At 39.4% G+C, this 23,487-nt stretch overlaps 1 protein-coding gene across 3 annotated transcripts in view; it reads left to right on the top strand.

Moving 5' to 3' along the window:
• Positions 1–20,950, top strand: part of LOC119744716 (coatomer subunit zeta-1-like) — a 65,535-nt gene extending 44,585 nt beyond the window's left edge. Inside the window, exons 7-9 of one of the 3 annotated variants that reach the window (XM_038220792.1) lie at positions 8,867–8,887; positions 10,208–10,263; positions 18,759–20,950. In XM_038220792.1, coding sequence (XP_038076720.1) covers positions 8,867–8,887; positions 10,208–10,222 — 36 coding nt within the window. In that variant the 3' untranslated portion in view covers positions 10,223–10,263; positions 18,759–20,950. The remainder of the gene's footprint in view (positions 1–8,866; positions 8,888–10,207; positions 10,264–18,758) is intronic. The other 2 variants (XM_038220790.1, XM_038220791.1) reach the window with 2 other exon arrangements.
• Positions 20,951–23,487: the final 2,537 nt, after the last annotated feature.

Below are 23,487 nucleotides of genomic sequence, written 5' to 3' on the forward strand. Positions count from 1 at the left end.
GTGAAGGTTCCGAGGTTCAAATCCCTTTGATATGAACATGCTGCACATGTTAAAAGTGAATAAACCACTTGCAGTGAGCTTGTATTGTTCAGAGTTGTGTTTACATGTAATTTGACAATTTTGATGTAAACAGCATTTGGACCAAACTTCTTACATGTACATCAACAGATCAACAGATCCTTTCAGTCCTTGGGAGGTGGGTCTTTTGTTGGAAATGGTCCTCTGTAGTAAGTTTGCGTGCTTAGTCTATGGAAGAGTGTTATATTACAGGGACAACGGGAAACACAAAGCATTGTCCTCGAGAGTATAGTAAAACAAGAGTGTCTGTACATACATATATACATGAACATAATTTTTGTGGCCTAAACCCATATTTGGCCTGAACTCCCTTTTTAATACTCCCATTCTAAACCATATGCAGGTGAGTGTCTCATTTTTATAGACGGAAGTTTGAACTCTGTGAGTCTCTGTCTCGCATAAAGTCTTCTTATTTTGCCTAGACCACAATCTTTTCCTGGACAGATTGTGGTCAGAACAGCTTTACAGCAGACTTGGTATCCAGTCAATCACATGTCAATCACAAGTCCATCAAGATTCAGTGGCTTGTCATCACAAGTCAAACCACATGTCAGTGTCACGCAACATGGGATAAACAACGACAAAGGATTGGAATACATGTACATGTACCTTTGCCACAGTTCATTTGATTGGCTTGTCACTTGAGACTGGCTGGCTAGCGATTGACCTGTGATGACCTTTGATGACTTGATTACAACATTGCATTTTAGTCATATCCCTAGGTAAGGCTGAACCACATTTTTGCCTGAGCCACTACATGCACATAAACTTGGCACCAACATTGTTTCGTTGGTTCAGACCAACATGTGGTTGTACACTTTTGGTCTAAATCACAATCTCTTCAAGGAATGGTTTTTGAGGCATTTCTCAAGCAATTTGTAATTTGTACTTTGTAAAAATCTGATTACCCTACATACATGCGTACATGTACAAGGGGACAAAACTTGACAAATGCTTGCACTAGCTATTTCTATGCATGTTATATGTCTTGTGCATGTTATCTGTCTTGTGCATGTTATCTGTCTTGCATTTAAACAAAACCTGGCTAAACAATTTTTAGGGTAAGCTTTACCCACTTTACATATAAACCTTCGGAGTACATAAATGTATTTTGCAAAACAGTAGAGGTAGAGTAATCATTTGCAGCTTTCCAAAACCTAACTGACGAAATGATTGTTGAAAAGCATACTTGGTTTAAAGATAGTAATGGCACTAAACTAAACTCCCTGTGAAATTATTCTTGCTGTCAGCATGCTGTCAGTTTTTAATTTTTGTTTTAATTCGGCAAAGCTGTGAATGGCTGTGAATGGCAGCGTTGACATGACCCATATGCATGCGTGGGTGCTATAATTCGTCGAGTTCTGTGCGTGACATTACGTAGCTGCAATCGGCTGAATGAGAACGTGTCCCGGACGCTGATTTCGGGCGTGATTCAAAATATGACTCGGCAACTTTTGATTTGAAATCGAGATCCTAGAATATTGTTTTCTCAGAATATACAGCATTCACTGAGCTACATGTATTTCTTCATCAGGTTAGTTGTTAAGCACCCTTCTTTGGGTTTTGAGCACTTTTTGTTGCTTCCAAAAAAAGAAGAAAAAAAAAGCACAAATGATGAATGATATTCTCTACCTTTAAACTGACTACCATTTAGTCGAGTTAAACAGTACACATCTGTTGGGCTGCTGCCAATGGAACTTGGTGATAAATGTCAAACTGATAAGTATCAATTCTCCAGGACAGAGTGTGGACAGTGGCAAATTACCGGTAGCAAAGCACTATTTGGTAAGGATACATGTAGTCTTTAAGTTGACCTGAACCCATCAGGGCTAGAGATAACCACTGGACCAGTGTAGTCCAATGTTTCAGTGGTTGGTCTATGCTTCCTGTAATACCAAACTTGACCAGTGCTTAAGTGACTTTTCATACTGTTCAATACTTGAACCGATATATGCATGAGATGTAGGCCTATAGTGCTTGACTTACAACTCTACTTGTCTTGCACAAGCCTGAGCATGGGAACCATCACTTGGTTCTCTTGAGTAGGCCCTTCAACGCCCTCTGTATCCATGCAGGATAGGATGGTAATCAACAACACAGTCCATCACCTCACCCATGTTCTATCTGCTGATTGGCTGAGAGCTTGTCACTGGATACTCACTATTCTGACTGTATGATTGCTCACTTACAAGACTTCCTCTGCCAAAAAGTCCTCTACCTATAGCAGCCGTAATGTTATATATATCCATTACAAATGGAGGTCCCCCAATCCATCATAGCTTCACAACAGTAAATCTAAGGCACACTTGGATGTACAATGTAGTGCCATATGTGTGTGAATTGTGGAAGTTTTTTTTTTGGGATTAGTGGCATGACATGGAGCAATAGAGTTCATTGATCAGTGTGCACACAGTTCATTATCAAGATAACTTCATTTCAATAAATTCAATTAGCTACAGATTGGTTGAGTAGGAAATATCTGAATCTGTACAGTTGGGCTCAAGGTGTTATTAAACCTAACCTCACCAAAAGCTACAAAATACTACTGGTAGTGAACTGTAGTATGCAGTACTTCAGCATATAAATGGGCGCAGCACTCATAGTATTTTTTTTGGTATGCGGTGCCTGCATACATAATTTTGGTAGTATTGTGTAGTACTCAGTTCTTAAAAGTATTGGCTAGGACGTTAAGGTAAAACAAACATTGGCTACCTTCACTTTACAGTACATGGTAAATGGTTAAGATGGCAAAACTGGCCAGTCTCACATTGGCTACCTTCACTTTACAGTACATGGTAAATGGTTAAGATGGCAAAACTGGCCAGTCTCATTGTTTCGGCGAACATTTTATTGCTTTGTAAGGACTTACATGTACATGTATTGCTGTATTTGCACAGTAATTTTTTGTTCGGCTTCACCTCCAGAAATAAAACATTCTACAGATTACCCGAGGACTCTAGTTTACTATATATGTACCACCATACATGTACGCAGCAGTCAATCTTTGAATGACTTACCAAACTTACAATGAAAGGTAACATGGGATTTTGGAAATATTATCTTGAGTCACATAATGATACATACAGAGTACATATAATGATGAGTTATCCCTTTGAATTGAGCTGCATAGTTTGTAAGTCCCATAAGGACATTGGTTGGTTCATCAAATCGAAACTAATTAGAGAGATGCAGCATAGGAAATCCACTAATCCTATAAAGCTTAGTCAGAGCTACCTGTGTATCCTACAGATACTTTCTATCCTACGCTATCCCACTCCCCCCCCCTCCCACTTTATACCAACATGTTGCGCCCTCTGTCAAAAATATGTATAAATTGACTCACCATTTCTGGAGTCTGTAATTGATTGATACTGCTCTTGATTCAGTCAGAAAGCACACTGAATGTACATTGGCAATGCAGGTCAAGTACCTGTTACTCAAATGTTTCTCTTTGTTAGTAACAAGAGGGTACATGTTGCCAAATGTTGCATATTGTTGTCAGGACTGGGGCACTTTCATGAGGAAAGTATAAGCAAAATGATGTTATACGCAGAAAGAAGTTAATTGTCCATGTGTTCTTTCCACTCACGCAAGCCTCAGCACAAAGATCTGCAAGACCTCTGTCAACCTGCCAACCAAGGAGTACAAAAATGTCTTCAAAAGAAGCTGCTGTCAAAATGCTACAACTGCCGTTGTTTGGATAGCAACTTTTAAAAGCTTGAAAAATTTAATTGTGACTGGAAGTGAAATTTCGCCAGTGATAAATGAAATTATCGAGAATGTTATTGAAGAAAATGGTAATTTCAGTCCTGGTAAAAACATGACGTTCATTACATGTACGTGTGTTTGTGTCAGCCATCTTGGAAAACATGAGCAAATGACTCTGGAAGATCGCTTGCTTTCATGTTTGGAAAGTTCACCTATGTTGGAGGCACACTTGTGCAAATGACCAACATTTGCAAACAATAGAATACATTCTTCATGAAAGTAACATGTAATCCTGTAACCAAGCAGTGTTACATGTAGTTCACAGTGTTAGATTTTTAATCAAAAAGAGTTCCTTGCAAAAATATGTTGAAAGTTAGTATTCAAGTTGACACCAAGCAATCTACACATATGTCTGCAGTTACCATTAAAGCAGTATATTTGTACATGTACGTACATCACACTGCATGCTTAATATGACATGTCCCCTTAGATTAGGCCTTTTGTACTGTTCTGATTAATTTATTATATGAAAACCTCATTCACAGTTCAAAAGTAAGTGTCATAAACAAAGTAATTGTGTAGAGGGTTGACAGATTTCTTTTACCCCATCCCCATGAGGGCCAGTAGAAACCAGCGGGCCATTAATGTTCCCCCTTTTTTCATGCGGGCAGGATACACCTTGCAGTTTCACAGGCTGTTTTTTGTTATGAGCATAATATATCTTCCTTCTGGCTTGCCGCGTCTCCGAATTTGCCCACACCACGTGCATGTCATTTAAGGGATTATACATCCACACCCGGGTAACGGTAACAGGTTTTGTTGCAATTGATACGCGGTACGTGAGCATTAGACTGGTGGACGTGAGGTGGGAAGAAAAGCAAAAAGTCGCAGCTTGTGTTTTGGAACCTTTCTAAATTGTGCATAGAGAGACTGGATGGTGCAGGCTTTGGGCCCCCTAGAGATTTGGGGCAGGGGAGCTGACACATTTGGCACCACAATTTGTGCTTTATCTTGGCTAAAACTTGCTGGTATTAAACCTTGTTGGCAACAAATTTGGGGAGGGTGGGGGAGGCAATGAAGACAACAGCTTTAAGGCTTTATTTTTTTTAATTCCCTACATGTAGGTTTGTATTTAATGCAACTTTGGGCCTGATGGCCACTCAAAACTGTTTTACAAAGAGAAAATTCAATAATTAGGAGCAAAACAACTATGCTAAGCTAGGGGTTGAAGATTGAAGATTGGTCTGGGAGAGGAATGCTTCTGGCCTATGGGAGGTATGTAGTTCCCTAGGATAGGGTCACCATACCTAAACCTTTCTACAAAGATGTTCTTTTTCTGAAGATGTCCTTTCTTCATGTGAACACAAGCAAATTTCATGATATTCAGATGTTGTTGCAGAGTGGTTTTCACTTTCAACTTGTAAGAAATTTGAGCCCTTGGGTGATTTCCCTTCATCTATGAGCTCCGTGCACAAGTACTCCTTCAACGGCCAGAAAAGGAGAGTTGGAGGAGACCTAGACAGGTTCCCGGTCCATCCACTGCGTATTTCGAATGATCCAAAGTTATTGGGGGCAGGGATTAGTCTGGAAGACCATCGCAAGTTAAATTTGAAAGTTTTCGCGCGCCGACGATGCCTGACGCTTGTGCGAAGACGCTGTGCTGTGGTTATAGCTACAGCTTTTGCACATTTAGGAAGTTGTGCGTACTTCGCACGCGAACCAGTACAGTACATCACAGTACAGTACAGTACGCTCACGCTGTGTGTCCCGTTCAAGGAGCTCTCAAAAGTGGAAAAACCGCACCCTCTGTTGTTGGCACACGGAGCCCATACAAGTAAAATGTTGAACATTTGCCTGGGTCAAATACACCCCTGCTCATGTCCTATGTGGATAATCATAACAACCTTTTGCTCTGTTACATTTCTTGAGTCACCTGGAAGTGGAAAGTGTAACAGCAATCTTTTTATCAGTGAGATTAACTAGAGCAGTTTTATGGGGTCAGAAAGGTAAATACATATACATTTGTACTTGCAAGTTGTGGTGAATAAACCCTTGGATCAGAAAAAAAATCAAAACTTTTTTGGCGGTTAGTTGTTTTTTTAACGTCAGGTAGGTTTAATTTGCTTACATTTTTAAATTAAATTACTGTTTTCATTGCCTTGTTTTCAAATTTGATTTGTCATGATGGTACAAATATGGTGAAACAAAAAAAAAAGTTGAATCTGAGGTTTATTTCTTTGGACTGATGATAAAAATTAATGAAATGTAACTTGAAACTTCCACAAAGTAGCATCAACAGAAGCAAGCATTGAGTGACGAGCACTGGGCGTCTCCAACAGGTGTGAAAATGTAATGGGCAGGGGAAGTTAGAACATTTAAAAGGTGAGAATTCTGGCACCAGAGGTGTCGATTTGTAAGTCTAAACGGAAGTGCTATTGTTGAAAGCTCACTGTAACCAAAAATACATAATAGAATAATACGTAGTGTGCTGATTGAAGAAACTTTAAAGGTGTCACAAAATTCATCCGGTCAGGATTGGAGAATGTCCTTTTTAATTTGAATCTCTCTCAGCAGATTTCAAGGTAAGGACTTGTCCTTTTGTTCCTGAAATTACAGCCAGGGGTGAAAATACAAATTTGCAGTAATGAAGTTATCACTGAGGTTGTTGACTGGGACCTTAGGTATGCTAAGGTGCAGACGGATAATGAAATCAGGAAGGGGTAGGATAAGGGGGCTTAACACCCCCGCGGCTAGAGGTGTTAACTCCTAATTGTGCAAGGCCATATAATATTCATATTAAATTTGTAAATTGGAAGCAAAGGGTGTTTACTATTACTTCAAGGTGTTAAAAAGATGATGAATCAACTATATTGATTTCAGAATACTGCATCCGACTTTGTCTGCGCAGTCCAAATTTCCAGTAATCAGATGAAGTTGGTGACTAGCTGTGTGGTAATTAGATTGATGCTTTTTCAAGGTCCTAGGCCCTTTCACACACTTGCTTCGGATCTGTTTATCTTCTTAAACAAATGAAATAATTGACAGGGTGAATGAAATGAAAGGTTTAGTCGCGGGTGTTTTTTCTCTACCTAATTCTGGCTTGTGTCCCTGAGGTACGAATATGTAATCCCTGTAGGATGTGTTCATCAAATCTGGTTAGAATCTGAAAGAGGTCGCTGCAACTGGATTTACAGCAAGTCCCAACAAAACTGAAGGTTTTCTTGAGGGCCTTCCACAATATCAAACATGTCAAATCTCTGTGTTGGACCCGGGTCCAGCATGGGGATTTGGGAACCTTCTTTCACACTAGCAAGGATCCAACACTGCTTTTACATGGGTCCGATGTTTTACGCAGGTAAAATCCTAGAAAAGAATATTCCAATAGTTTTTTCCGAAGTGCTGCATCTCTTTGGAATTCCTTGCCTAATGCTTGTTTTCCTCCAACCTATGATCTGTCCTGTTTCAAGAGGAATGTTAATTCCTACGTTCAGTTTTCCTGAGTACCTACTCTTTTGATATCTCTTATGACGCTGTACCTGGAGTGGTTAGCCTTGTTCAGTGCAAATATGCATAAAAAAGACTGGTCGAAAACGGGGTTGAGAGGCTCTACCTGGGTATAAAATCCAAATCTACAGCCGACCCATTGCACATACTGGTGATAGTGTGAATGCCTTGCCCTGTTTGATAACCCAGTTACGTGTACAGTGGACCCATGTTGATTTCAACATGGGTGGGTGAGACAATAGTGTAAAAAGGCCTTTGAATTCAGTGATAAAGTTGTTCTTTCTATCTTGAAACTGGCTATCAGTTTTTGTTCGGTTTAACATCATCTGACAATCTGAGTTGGTGCAAGCAATGTGCTACATCGATACTTTTTCTTAAAACCAGTATTTGTCAGTCAGTGTTGTAGAAGCTCGTGAAGTTAATTCAAAGGTTTTTTTCACTGTGCAGTGCAGCGTGCATTTAACTTACTCTTGCCAGTCATCACTTTGTCATTTAGGACTAGAAAAATGAAGTATGTTAAAGGGAATATACAACATTTGCAAACATCAAAAAACAAAACAACCAAATTATTATGAAATACCTTACTGGACTGTTAGTGAATGACATCCTGTAAAATTATGGCACCTGGTGTGTTGTCATTTTCACTTGAAGAAAAGTGGTATTTTTGTATCAATTTCAAGCGTTGGAAAAAAAGTTTTTTTTTTCTTCAAATACTGCCCCCTATTTGCCATATTTTGTTAGTCCGCATTTTGTTTGCAATCTTTGAATGGGTACAAGCACGCTAGACTGGTCCCCTGACCTTTCTCCCCGACGTCTATAAATTGCTCCTTTTCATCTTAAGCGGGGTCAGGGAACCAGACTACAAGAACATGCTTGTTTTTCTTGGTTTTCCAGCATCTACGAATGCAAAACTTTGTTCAGGGGACTCGCACTCGACAAGCTTTGCCTTTTGTGGGTCCCCTGCATCTCTAGGTGGTATTAATCAAATGTTATTATTCTTATCTTTATATTCTAAAAAAAATGTATAAATCATAATAAATTCTAAGTTAAAACTGTATCCTTTTATGCCATGAGATAAAAAAAAGTAAAAGTAAACTAAAACTTCAAACAAGTCAGTGTTACAATAATTATTTGCTATAAAATACTAACGCACAAATCCATCCATTTCTGAAAAATTACGGCAAAAGCAAATGTTGTATATTCCCTTTAAGTTTTAGGTCTTCTACAAGTTGCCCAGGAAGCACCTGCTGAAGGACCTCAACTGGCATCAGCTTTTTATGACATGAATTATGACTGTTAAAAAGTTTCACCGTTCAACATTGCCATGTAAAATTTTGATTGCACTTCTTCCATTGTCATTTGTAATTTTTTTGTTATAGGCCTATTTCTTACTGATTCTGATTGAATTAACCTGTGAATGTTGGTTTCTGCACTTACTCAATTAATCCAGATTTGACAATTCATTTATCAGTTGATTAACATTATTTTACTGAAATGTTGTTTTTATTTCTTTTGATCCTTCCTTTTGCTGCACCAACTCAAAAATCCATTCCACCTTGGCCTTTGCATGGTATAGACCATTACAAGCAAGCTACAAGTAAGTCTCAGGGTTTCTCATATTAGTCCCAAACACACCTTTTGCTATTCTTCTGGGTGTTCCCACACTAGTGTGTTTTTGCACCATTTTTTTTGTCTGTTCATTTTCTGGCTACCTTAGCAAACTTCATAAATTGGCTTTTTCAAAATTGTGAAGGTCCATTTGTCATGAGTATAGATCTAAGAATGCCCTGACACCATTCACATTGGGTGTGGGCCTTTTTTTTGGGGGGGGGGGGAGATAACAGATGTTTGTGCATGTAAAATGCCTCAAATTACACCTGCTTAAAATACTATTGGCATGGCTCATTTTATTACCAAACGAGTACCCAGATCGTCTTTCCTAGTTGATGACCAACTTGTCATTTTCAAGAGCTTTTAAACAAACAATTTTAATGTGGGAAATGTCTCCATACATGAACCAAAATTTGATGACTTACAAAAAAAAAACACCAAGAAATTCCAGTCTAGACAACCTACCAAAACTGAACCCAAATTACAATTGAAGTTTTTTATAGCTACATGTATGCATTGGTCAATTCAAAGCCTCCTTAGGACTGACGAAATTCACCCTGATTTGTGTACATTGCTCCTCTTTTAATCGGTATTGAATGTTTGATGCCACAAAATTAAACAACAATCATGAATTGTTCCCTGAAAAACAGTCACATGTCTGCAATGTGTAAAAATGAAGTGGGCCAAATCAGGTTGACAATATTAACATATGTGTAGATACTTTGGTCTTGCTTTGATGACCCCACTTTTCGGGTTTTCCCTATGAGAAATTTAAACAAGAAAAAAAATGCCAGTAAAACATTCAGTTACATGTAGCATAGATCTGCATGTTGTTTTTGCAATTTGTTTTCAACATAGTGACAAATCAAACTTTTGAAAATTTGTTAAGAACCACAAAAGAAATACAGCTTTCCTAGACCTTCCTGCTAAAAGCTTGTTTCAGTACTTCACCAGAAATGTTTCTAAATATACTTCAATAGCCAGCCTTCAGTGGGGTAGAATTTCTATCCAATGAACAATGTACATGTGATCATCAAGTAGCAAAAAATTATACAGAGTTACATATGCAGCAGTACATGTATTTGTTAATTTTGACATTTTTATTGCAGTTGGGCATGCTTGTGTATATGTAGTATTAGTTTCAACCCATCTTGCTCCCTCTTCTCTTTAAACCCCCAAACAAGCATTCCAGCTTTATAAACATGGCAGACATGAAGGAATGCTTACTTGAAAGTGGAGGTGAAAATTGTCATGCTTTGTTTGACTTTTCCATCATTAACCTAATTTGTGCATGTTCATCACACAGTTTTTCAGGGACTAAATGATAGCATGTAGCGTCAAGTAGCTGTCGGCATATACAAGGTACCTGAATTTTCATGTGTGTTTCTCTGTAGCAGAGCTTCCATGCAAGACTTTCTCATGAATTTTTCGTCTTCTTTGTGTCTTGTCAATGCTTGCCAGTTTGGGGGAAGAAATTAGTTTGGCCTTTCAACGGTAGCAAATACAATATGCAGATAATAAAACTTGCAGACTAAACATGCACTTGCAGTGCAGGTGGATCCAGATACCTTCCTCGTGGTTATGTGTTTTTAATCTAAGGTTACCACTTAAAATGGGTACCAGTTTATGTATTACGGTAACTAACATTACAACCTCTGCTGGCGCTGTTAGCTGTGTATGTATTCCACAAGTTCAGCTTGTACTTGTACAATAATTCTCACTTTCTCGCAAAATCATATGCACTATTTACATTCACCGGTATTATAGTGGGATCCGACAACCAGATTTAGAAGCTTTAACTGCGGTGATGTCAAGTGCACGCGCATCCTGCATCCGTTCATAAAGACGAGGTGCTCGCGCATTTTGGTATGCCTATTGGTGGAAGGAGCCCAGAGTGCGTGTGTACTACCTGAGCGCAACTCACGTGAGCCTGGTGCCACTTCAGAAAATGGCTGCCGTCGGATTTGTCTATAACATTGTGTTGATCGCTAATCTTGAAAACCTTCTAAATTGGAACATTCAACATGGCTCTATTATGAAGGGCGCTGAGTCACCATTTCTGCCTGGATCACAATGGCTCATTCTGACTGCCAGAGGGCAACTGCAGTCAGGAAGTGGAGTAAAGGGTTGACTAATAATAATGCGTACTTAACTCACCAACTGCCAGTTCTCATATTAATGCAGAATTAACCTCAGACCATGCAGTTTCATAATATATTTTCACTTGTTTCCGTCTAGTGCATCATTCATTCAAAAATATTTGCTAAAACATTCAGAAAAACTTTAGAGACATTTGCCAAAAAAAATGCAATACTGTTTTCCCTTCAAATGTTGGATTATGTGTTTAGACAGCTGACCTCAGAAAGCTGAGTGGTTGCGTGGCGCTGCACTGGTTATCTGGAAGTCTTGGGTGCAAATCCCACCATGGGACGCATTAAAGTTTTCTGACAGTCTTTGGAAAAGGACAGAGTAAACATGTAGACATATAAGGCTTTGCGTACTCTACCGGTAACTCTCCAAAGCTCCATTTTTTTCATTGATTATGCTGTGGGTGGCCACACCAGTGTAATCAATGGTTAACCCTAACTCCCTAGCGTCTTTTACTAGGAAACTGGACCAAGTCCATCAAAATCCATCAATCACTGTGTGTCCGATATAATGTTATAATGGCATAATGGAATGCACCACTGACACACTGGTTGACATTCATGGACTTGCTAAACATGGCTTTTATCACAATAGCAGTACAGGAAGCTAGGCAAAATCAATCGGATATCCCTAGCACTGCTTCAGGCCATTAGGCCCAAGTCCATCATACTCCATCAATATTTAGTCATGCCAGGCCTTCTGGACCAAGTCCCCCGAAATCCACCGAAATGGGGGGATGGAATTTGATGGAGTTGGGGTGGTTAGGGTTAAGACATTAATTTTTCTTTTCGCCAATTTGTACTTTTCACCAATTACAATTGATGTACATTTAGGCATAAAGGTAATCTGAGTATCACCTGTTATCCACGGAGCCATCTCCTGTCTAACGTCTGATATGTCAAAGCATGCAGATTTAGCAAGCCGCGCCAGCCAATCGGAGTCGACTTAACTAAATCGTGACGTCATTTCATCCCAAAATCAGGACTAACGCTGTGATTGGTCAATTTGTATGCAACGTTTTGTAATACAACAACAGCCGGGAGTGCATTCGCGTAACATGATACCGAGCGCCGCGCGCCGTGATTGGTCAATTGGAATGCAGTGTTTTGTAATACGACAACAGCCGGGAGTGCATTCGCGTAACATGATACTGAGCGCTGCGCGCCGTGACATTTTTAAAAAAAATCCATGTCTATGACGTGCAACGGGTGAATGACCGAAGACCCGATAGACCTATAGAAAGCGCCTGCTGATTGGTGAAAATCTAGGAAGTCAAGAGGCGGGGTCTTGCCTAATTAATCAGCAAATCTGTTCGCGCATAATAGACCACGGCGAATTACATAGACTAGCATAAAGGCAGGCCTTGTCCAAAAACAGGCATCCAGAGCTGAAGCCATGTGCATTGTCAGCATTTTCACCATGTATTTGTGATTGTCAAAGACCTAGGCAAAACTTGACACACAAGAGTCGGGTGTGGCCAGTCCGCTGTACATTTGTACAATGTACATGCAGCTTGCTATTTTTGTAATTTGCCTCAAGAGATTTGATGTGGCTTAAAAAAAAGAGAGAGGGAAACTTGTATTTGTAAAGACCGAGTAGCGTGTTTTAACATGCTTCTAAACACTTCTTATGATGCACGTGTGGAACTGTTAAATGCTGGTTTGCCCAAGGGAGGAGTGTAGGACTATGTGGCCGAAGTAGATTGTAGGAAATACATGTAAGTGATGACTGATGGGTGTGTGTAGGAGAGATGTCAGCATGAAACGCCACAGTGCCCAGGTTAGCTTGTCACTCTGCTTTTTTGGTTATCTCTTCTTGGTATGGGGAAGATCCATGGGAGATCAGTGCTTGTAAGGGGGATGCTGGATTTTAGGGTGTTGTTGCGGCCCACTTAATTGTACCAGCTCCATGTTTGCATGGATAGCTATGAATCAGTGCTACATCTTATATGAATAATGCCAGATTTGAAATGGGTAGGCCTCTTCCTATCATACATGTACCTGTCTTAACGTATAGGTCTGTAGGGACATGGGAATTTAGCTGTACATGTGCATACATGCATATATACCTTAAGAGTGGTTTACACCCAACTATGCAGTATGAGGTCCCTATAGAATGTCGCACCTCAGAGGGCCTACATGTACATGCAATTGAAACAAATGTGGTTGAGCAAGAAACCTTGCTGGGTACTGGAAGCACTAAATGATCAGACTTGTGCATCAGTAGATGAATCCGAGTTGCCCGCTTGATGCAATTACTGGGCAGGCTTTCACTATTAGCACGATCGATGCTCCAAATCTCGCTTTTGTATTTCACGCAATGCACTCCCCTTTAGTGACGTGTTCAAAGCTATACAAAATGAACGTGTATGGGCATTCAGGCATTGAAGCATCCCAGTAAAGGCTACCTGAGATTTGCCTTTGTAATTTCAAATCATATCGGTGTATAGACTGCACTGAACCATTACGCCCAGCCCCATGACCAATCACAGCAGTGATAAATGCCTGTGCACATCAGTCTGACATGCGTGCACATGTGTTTATAACGCACCAGCTGGAACATGCAGTTTGGCATGGGAGAGGCATGTACAGTTGCCTACATGTGCATTGGACGGAACCTAAATAGATCAGTCCATATAGTGCTGCTAGCTTAGTCAATCAACTCAATGGTCAGGTTCCAATTACATTGAGTTGCTCAATGCTTAGCAGAAACTGTTGCTAATCAAATTCATCTTAGCAAATGTACTTGCAAGTAGGTTACATGGCATAACATTTTGGCCCGTGACCTGGTTTTGCTAAACGCATATACATGTATTCTTAGAAAATGTCTGGTCTTATAATTAGCATCTCCACTAAATTGGGCCCTTGTATCAAATCTGAGTTGGAGGTATTTGAGGTGATTAAGCATGTTCCCGTTCCAGCCCTTTACCTTGATTAACCTTGCGTGGTGCATGTCCATTTCCAACGCTAAACTTATCTGACATGACTTTCCTGACTTTGTTTATATAGAAAGCTTCTCTGCTAATTAAAGTTTACTTTTCCCAGGAGTCCTTGGCTCTGTACCAGAATGGATTGAAAAGAAGAAATCTGTAGACCCATTGGCAATCTTTCATGGTCTGGAGTGGTTAATCACAAGTATTAGATTTTACAAAAGCCATTCATTTTTTTTGCTTCACTTCTATCTGACGTGTATGTACCTTTTGCCAAAGTGTGGTTGGATTTTGGTTGAAAACTACTCAAAGTGATTATCTGTAAACTAAATGCCAGCCCACACGCCCTTTAATCTGGAATGTCATGATCTCCAACACCACTGAAGCCCTTTTCACACTAGAGCCTCTCAACCCGGGTTGAATTTAACCCTGGGTGAACCCAGTGCCGCCCCGGGTTGAGTTTTTGATTTTTCAACCCTGCGTTCAACCCCGCATCGTTTCACACTTGTTTCATGCAAATCAAGCTTACATGTAGCATGCTCAGTTACTACTTGTTTGAACCCAGGCAAGATTTTCAACCCGGGTTGAAAAGTCTCAACCGTGGTCTGGAGCAGGGTTGAATTCAACCCGGAGCGAAATCAATCTTGGGGCTGACGCAGGGTTGAGGCAGGGTTGAGGCAGGGTTGAAATTCTTCAAGTGTGAAACGATGCATGTTTGCAACCCTGCGTCAACCCTGCGTCAACCCCGCGTCAACCCCGAGATTTGTCTAGTGTGAAAAGGGCTTTTGAGTGTTTTTTATGTATTTTTTTGCGTGACACCTATACCATGCATCTTGTAACAGCTCACCTGTCCCATTGTCTTGATGCAGCAACAGATGTAGGTCACACCTGCAAGTCTGTATCATTCAGTTTGTTGTGTTGCAGCCATGGTAACAATGGGCATTTCACTGGTTTTGCTCCCCCCCCCCTGGTATATATGCTAGAAAATATCCCGGAGCCTGTAAAATCATCAACCATATGTGTTTAACCAGAAGCTATTTCACAAATGTGGTACATTAAGCTCCATTTACTTTGTACATACAAATCCTGGCACGTCATGGCCCCTTCATTCCTTCAATGACACAAGCATTAACTATCTGCAAAGCTACTGTGCCATTACAGATTACATGTGTATCTAAACAATAGCTACATGTAGCACATTGCTTTCACCATTGAAGGGGGCCTTCATGATATACATAGGCCAAATTCATTGATAGCATTCCCGTATTGGTCTATAGAGGCTGGGCTTTGCAGTATTCAAGCTATCAAACTCATGCAAAACAATGCTTTTGTAGGATATTTGGTGGTGGGATGAAAGTCTGTAACTTTCCGTGCAATTGGTGCAGCTCCTGCTGGTTTTCTTAAATGACAGAAGCAGTGACATTGGAGATAGACGTGTGTGTGGTTTCTTCTTAATTTCATAAAATGACATGTTGTACTCCACTTACACCACATCTTATTGCGAAAGTTGCTCAAGGTACAGTGCTTTCAATATTGGTTTCCCCCTTTACAGAAGTATTTTTTATTATAAACACTGTATACTCATGTTGTCCCAAGTGATTGTGAGAAAAAAAAAATACTTGGGTGGGACTCAACCCACGACCTCCTGCTAACTAGCTAACTAGTGCAGATGTCTTACCATTCGACCACCGAGCTTGTCAGGGTCGGCTGGCTGGTTCGAATCTGATATAGCAGCGGGTACCATAACCAAACTATTCAAAAGATGGAATTTGCATGGGGATGATGTAAATTCAAATTTGGTACTGCCTTTCAGTTCACAGAGGTATTATTGGGTGTTGGGCCTTGAAAATGTATCCCTTTTCCCTACATGGTTTGATCAGTGTCCCCATTAGTTGAATGGCGATAAGCTGGCACCCCCTTTTTTCATTAAGAGTCAAATGTGGTGTCACCACATGTAGTAGCCCAAATGTGAAATCAAAAAAGCCAAAAAATGACTTTCTCTCTTGTGTTTATTTATTGTATAGTGTTCAAATGTTTGTGACTCGAATTGACTCGAGCTAAATACTGGATTTGACTCGACTCAACTAGACTGCACTCTGTGACTCGACTCGACTCAACTCGACTCGACCTTCTTCACCTAATGACTCGACTAGACTCAAGTCACTTCTTTAAAATGACTCGACTCGACTCGAGTCACAAAAAAACAGTGACTCGTTACAACTCTGGAACACTATTAACGACAGCATTGCTTTTAACTGTAACATTACGCTAGTTAATTAACCAGCGAGAACATTTTGAGGGTTGCTGCTTATTACCAGAAAAAGTGAGACAAGGGTGTTTCAAATTGAACCATGTTGTTCAAGTTTATAAAATTGTTCACATGCATATGTGCATGTACCTTTGGAAAAGCTGGCATTGCCCTTGTCCAAGCTGTGAAATACATGTACATGTTATGCAGCTTTCTGTGATTTACAAGTACATGTATATCGCTCATACTGCATGTTGTGTAAATCCTTTGTGTGGCATAACGGTACTTGTCATGTGGCAAAAGTTGTGCATTGTTCTGTGGAATGGGCTGCTGGACAAAAAATCCATGGACTTTTGACATGATTAATGTAATGTCCAGGCTATTACATTATTTGTTGATTTTTCTCGAATTTTCGAATAACAAATTTTAAACTATTTTCGGTTGCTTAATTGCACACTTACAGATCCGCCCAGCAAGAAGACTGGCTCCTGGTTCCAATATTATTGATTCTGACAGGAGGCGGGAACCAGTCTATGCTGCGAGAACTTAATAATTGTAAATTTGTGAAGTAATAAGTCCATAATGAACGTGGCTATTTGTTTGTTTGATGTCTCATTCAAAAGTGAATAACTTTTGTATTTAAATGATAAAAAAAATGCAATTTTGAAAGTACAATGCACAGTAGATTCTTTCAGAATCCAACGATTGGTTGATAAATCTACCTGGTAGGGATGGATACCGACTGACATGCTAAAAATGTTAAGACAGACTATTCATTAGATTTTTAAAATCATGGACATTTTGACAACGCTGTGCTTTACACTGTATTTTTAGAGTGTGCTTGTTTGCATTTAGTAGTTGATCAAATTTCCATCAAGCTTTTGAATTGTTTTTCTCTTTGCAGCATCGTTGACAAATTCAGCTTCATGTCTGACAATAATTCACATCACACTTTCTCAATTGTCTGGTGTAATTTTTTTTTAAACAAACATGTGCTTAGTGTCTTTGTGTTCTAATATTGCCTGCTTTTTGTCACGCAACAGTACATACACACTTACGTTATCTCCAGTAGTAGTTTCATCTCTTTGTGTGGCATCGTTTCTGATTCCAGAGTTCTTGCTTTAAAGATGTGAATTGCTTTTCTCCCCTAATCTATTGCATTATTTCTCCCTTACATTGTGTGCTGCTGCTTTTTATTCCAAATATCACTGGAGCTTTCCAGCTTGCTGATATTCTTTTTAGCTGATCATCAGGGTGTGGTAGTAATTAGAATGGGTCTACTTGTATCAAGCTGTCCCCCTCTTGCCCTGCTACACTCTGCCCTTCTTGTTTAGTGTGTGGGACCGTGGTTTTCATGAATGTTCTGTTTCAACATGTACGCAATTCAGGAAAATGTGGATTATTAAATAATGTTGAAATCATTGAAATTGAGAGCTAAATGCAAAAATGTAAACTACATGTATATCAGTTTGGAATCTAGATGATTCCTATGTCGAGTTTGTACACATTGCTTTGACTTGCCCTTAGTAATGACCAAGGGATTTGTGGGCTATGATTTCCCCTTTCTTAAGTCGTTTTATAAATTTGGGGTCCAGTTTTTTTTCCTGTCCTTGTTACATCAGACATCTATGATTTGATCATTCTGATGCACTCTTTAATGCTGTCGTCCTCCAAACCAAGAGTGATTATGAATAGCAAACTGCCTACCTAAGAAATGAAAAGTAGTTTGCCATTTTTAATGATACTTCAGTGTGAAATTACAAACTACCAAGGTAACAGGGTCAGGGAAAATGTCATATTTGCAGGAACCCCAAATTTATATTTATATTTTTTAAGTACAAGTATGTTGATTATGGAAGCACGCTCTCTTAAAATTTGCAGTTTTAGCCCCAGAAAACGTGCTTCCCAAGCAATTGTCAATTGGGCTTGCAAAACGGGCCTTCTCTCAGCAGCATTGCTATTTTTTATGGCCCAAGCCTTAAAAACATTTACTGCTCAGAAGAAAGAATGAAAACACCCTGCAATGAAAGGGTTAATTGTTATTTCTGCCTGGTGATTTACTTGTTTCAGTGCTGTGGGAATTGCAGGGGTTACGCAGAATACAAAAACTTTCAGCAGATGGCAGTGCAAGAATCTGTGAAGAAAAAAAAGAACCGTTCTGAAGCCGCCTTTCCATGAGCAGATTTTATACTACATGTGTATGTTGCACGTCATGCAAGACCGATATGAAAATATTTTCACCAGGTGACCAACTGAGATTTAAATGAAAAAACAAACAAACCCATTCTTTGGAGGTTGACACATTTGGTCAGGTACATTTGTTATTCACTGGCTTTTCAAAAGTTCCATTGAGCTCCAATTATGCCCCTGAAATGCCCCGTATATCCATTAAAAGAATTAATGCAAATGAAGGAATCTGATCAATTATATCATTGTAGTCTTGATGAACAGTATTGAGGTTTCCAGAGCGAATCTTTCCATATTTTTCTAATTTTCAAATATTTTTTTTCTTCTCATTGTATTTCTATTCAGGTGCTACAGTCAGCCCGAGAGCAGTTGAAATGGTCACTACTGAAGTAAACTCACCCAGATGTACTCACAAACACAGATTACAAGAGTGTTACTAGGACAACATAATTCTTCAGATGGTGAAGGGCTATATTTAAGTGAGAAAACAATGTACAATACAAGCTAATCCAGTCATGAAGCAGTTTTTGGCCAGTGTCATTGTTCCAGGTCATTGGTGGCTATGCATTCAAGGGTCGATTGCAGCTATTGGGAGGTAGGAATGATACATATTCTCATCAATACTGGCATCACCAAATATTCTGTGTATGTATTGGCTGTGGCTTTTAAGTGCTGCATGTCTTGGATTTGATGTCCCTTTTGTGGTAAATTTTATGTTCAAACATTTTATGTAGCGGCCCTCTGGGTTTGACCAAGTCTTTGGTCATTCGTTAACCTCTGCTTTTGTCATTGACTTTGGTAGAACCACATGATCTAATGTCATTAATGGCTAGGAATGCTTGGAGCAAATAAAAGTATACTCGGTGTCACTTAGCCTATAAGGAACTGTTCCTGAGACAATGGCCTAAAATCTATGAATCTAGAGCCTTGTATCAAAAGCAGAATATTGACGGTCGGACAGTATCTTCATTGTGCCAGACCAAGATAGCTACTTGCATGAAACTTTTTCAGTGTATGTGTGCATATGCGTTTGGGCGTTAAATATTAAGGGTTTGGGCCTACAAGGGAACAAAGTGCAACAAATCATTTTGAAAAATGTTAGCGTTCCATAGTAGTGTAGTTTTCAGATTTTAAACAAGACGAAGAAAAATAAAAGTAGGAGAGTAAAGGCTACAGAAATGGTACCTATATATCCCAGGTTTGTGTGAGTATGAGATTTGAGCAAGGCAGGATGTGTGATTGTGTGTGAGAGGAGAAAAGGAACACCCAAAACGAAGTGTTGAAATGCTAGGATTTGATGTCTGAATTATGAAAATTCAAAGCCACTTTAACAAGTGATTCCATTTATTTTTCTAACCTAAACAGTCCTGAATCCGGCGAACGTGTAGTGAAGGGCCCCTGTTTAGTTTTTTTTTATTACTCTAAAATGACCTTTTAACCTAGAGCAGACTTCTTTCAATATAATGACACATTTTTTGTAATTTTTGAACAGTTTCTTGGGGTAGAAATTATGATTTTCCTGCGCACTTTGCAGTTGGAGCCGTGCGATTCAGCGCGCCTTGCACGTTCACGGTACATCGCGCGGTGATCGCCATCTTTATTTTCATATTGCGTTTTTGTCGTTGTCATTGCATTTTACCCCAAAATTTCCCTGAAATTCAAAACTCTGCCCTTTATCTATGACATACCCGCATGTTCTTAATGTCACCAACTAGTTTGGTAGGTCAAATAATTTAAAAGTGGATTTGTTCCCTTTCAGGAACTGGGCCCGTAGATACAAAATCGCGCTGAATTCTCTTTTTGTTATGATTTTTCACACACTGTAAGGAGTTAGGGTGAAAAAAAAAACATTTTTCCTTGTTTCTAGGCAAATTAAACATATTTCAAACTATTAGGGCTAGCTACTTGCCATGTAGAACTAAAAAAATGTTGTCAATATGTTTCAAAATGTGGCGTTTGAAAATTCTGAAAGCAGTGTTTTGCAATTTATGCAGAGCTGATAGACAGTGTTTTGTCTCTGTTCCATCTGCTGAGATTTGATCCCGCATCTGCCTAACTGTTTACATGCTGATATCAGTGCATGGTTAATAACCTTTTGCCTAACTTAAAACTGTATTCCTTTTATGGTTTAAGATTTGTTTGCCTAACTATACAACTTTCAATAGGGCCTATGTTTGAAGACTGTAATAAGTCCTGTGTGTTTTTCTTAAAAGAGTAAATGTGTATTACACACAGAATCATACACCAACTTTGATAGCTTCTTATACTACCAGGGAACAACTGTAAGGGTCAACATTCATTGTCCTTTATTTTTAATTTTTTTTGTGGGGAGGGCATTTTGTAAAATGGCAGGGCTATAAAAGTCATAGTTTTATTGAGATAAAGTTAATGTCAAGCTTATTGCACACTGATAGAGAAATCTAAAATTTGCCCATGTGAAAGGTAATCATTGTAAAAAGACACACTGATCTGATAGTAATTGGATATGATATAGGTTGATTTGTATAAATAAAATGACTACATGTGTAAAACTGAAAGTTTGTGCAATACATTTTCTTTTGCTGTCTCTCGTTTGGAAATGTGGCTTTTAGTCTAGTTTTTTTTTTTACATTACCTGGAAATATTCAAGCTTTAATTTGCTCCTTTTTGGCGAGCTACGAAGCAGATGCGAGCCTATGTAGTAGTCTTCTGCGGTGGCGCACAAAGGTTTTTTTCACATTTTTTATAAGTTAACTTTAGAAGTTATTTTTTTTGGAGGGGGGGGGGGGACTATTTTGACGTTGGTGGCGCCACCTACACCCCTATTATACTCCTCGAAAATAGACCACATAAATATCACCAAGGTAAAACGGGGGGAAAAAATTACCAAAAAATATTAGGTTTTTTTTTTTAACAACCTCTTTGGGGGTTAAACACGGAGCCCAGACTCCTGTCTTATAAAGCATGCAGATTTATGCGATCTCGCGCCTCGACAAACCGGAGTCGACTTTACTAAATTGTGACGTTATTTCATTCCCAAATCAGGACAAAACGTTTGATTGGTCAATTCGAATGCAGTGTTTTGTAATGCAACAACAGCCGGACTACTTTTTTTTGGGGGGGGGGGGTGCACCACTGGTCTTCTCGCTAAATTTGATTAGATACCAGTGATAAATCATCATAATTCAAAATTCTTTTAAAAATACTCAGAACTCTCACAGGCTGCAAATCAGAATGTCTTTCATTTTCGTTTCAATTTTTGATGGGTTGACCAATGACTCTTTGGAAAAAATTCTCACCCAAAGAAGACCACACCTGAACGAACGATATTTCCCAAACTGGCAAACTTGCCATTTCGAAAAAGGATTCGGCCTCTACAACATGGCTAAAATAGCACCACTTTCGGACACAATTGCATCCAAAGTGCTCAGAAATGGAAGCCTCAAGTCCAGGCCAGAGGTACAGTGCCATAATGTCTTCAATCCCCCAATTCATGGCTCTTGGAACTCTCCATAGAAAATATGAATGTATAAAAAGATATTCATGAGCTTGGCGGACGGACGTTTGAGCTATTAATACTTGGTTGCATCCTGGAGGGTGAAGACACTGGGAACGACAAAAACAACACGATTCTGAAAAGACTAGTGATGAGGGCGCGCTGTACATTTAACGGGCCGCAACTATGGGTGCACACCGGTAAATAGGCCTAAGTCCATTCGCCGAGCTCATGAATATAAGTTAAAGCCTCAACATATTCTATATTAGAGAGTTTTCAGAGCCATAAAGTTGGGGAATTGAAAAGATAATGGCAATGCACCTCTGGCCCGGACTTGGGGCTTCCAATTCTGAGCATTTTGGTGCAATTGGGCTCGAAAGTGGCGCCATTTTGCAATGTTGTGCAATGTTGTTTTTCAGGATGGCTGCTTTTCCGCTTTGGGGAAAATAGGGGTCGTCTTCTTTGGGTGAGAATATCTCGAAAAGTCAATGGTCAACCCACCAAAAAAAAAAAAGAAACGAAAATTAAAGATATTGATCGTCATTTTCTGTGCAGCTTAGATACCTGTAAGAGTTCTGAGTATTTTTTAAATGAATTTTGAAGTATGGGCATTTAACACTCGTGTCTATGGAAATGTTAATACAGGGGTGCACCCCTGAAGGACTTGGCTCGTTAGATTTGAAATCAAGTCGGTAGTTAGGTGGTTGTAGTTCGCCCACCGCGCACCGGCGTGGACAGATTCAGCATAATAATGGATTTTAGCAAGGCTTTTGACCTTTTTCCTCATCGCAAAGGCCATTACTGAAGCTCAAACATGCGGGGGTTACTGTAAATATAACTTTCTAACACTGAGCGGAGTAAGTCTAGTTAGGGTAAACGACTAGTAAGTAACTTTGTGAATTAGCTCATCGCAATACTGACGTTTTGGCGAGACTACTCGATAAAGGAAAAGTAAATGTGCGCAACCTTAGGGTATAATAGCAGCCATTTTGGATTGTTTCTATGTCCTCATAATTATTCAGTCACTTAGGCCTATATGCTTTAGAATATGTTATTGAAGTAGGGAAGTGTAAGTATAGCCGAATCACCAAAATGAACTTTTCAAAACGTAAAATAATAAAAAATACACCCAAATATGGGAACAAATATATAACACGACAGGTATTAAAGATTTATGCAAATTAGGCATATATTTCAGTTTGGTAACCATCATTTTTGGAGTTTACAGCATGGTAAAATTGCTACCGATATGTTACCAACTTCTACTAAAAATGCCTCTTTTTGCCCTAAATGAGCCCTTTTTCGCCACGGTCTATTAAATAGACTATTCGACTAACATGTGGTTAATTAGCGATCATTGAAATGATTGTCCCTTCGTGAAAACAACGATTAAAGGGGAACTAGGTCTTGAAATGAGAATTTCATGTTTGGGATTGTTTACGTATCCTATTTCAAACCTCTGGTTGAAAGGAAACCAACCTAATGTCTTACCGTTCCCGAGAAAAGACGGAAAAAACGTGTTTTTTTTTACGACGGACACGACGGAGTACGAATACGTTTTTCCTGTCGTTTTCAGGCAATGTACGATATACGTACGTA

This window comes from Patiria miniata, unplaced genomic scaffold (assembly GCF_015706575.1).
Source record: "Patiria miniata isolate m_02_andy unplaced genomic scaffold, ASM1570657v1 HiC_scaffold_7, whole genome shotgun sequence".
Lineage (NCBI taxonomy): Eukaryota > Metazoa > Echinodermata > Asteroidea > Valvatida > Asterinidae > Patiria > Patiria miniata.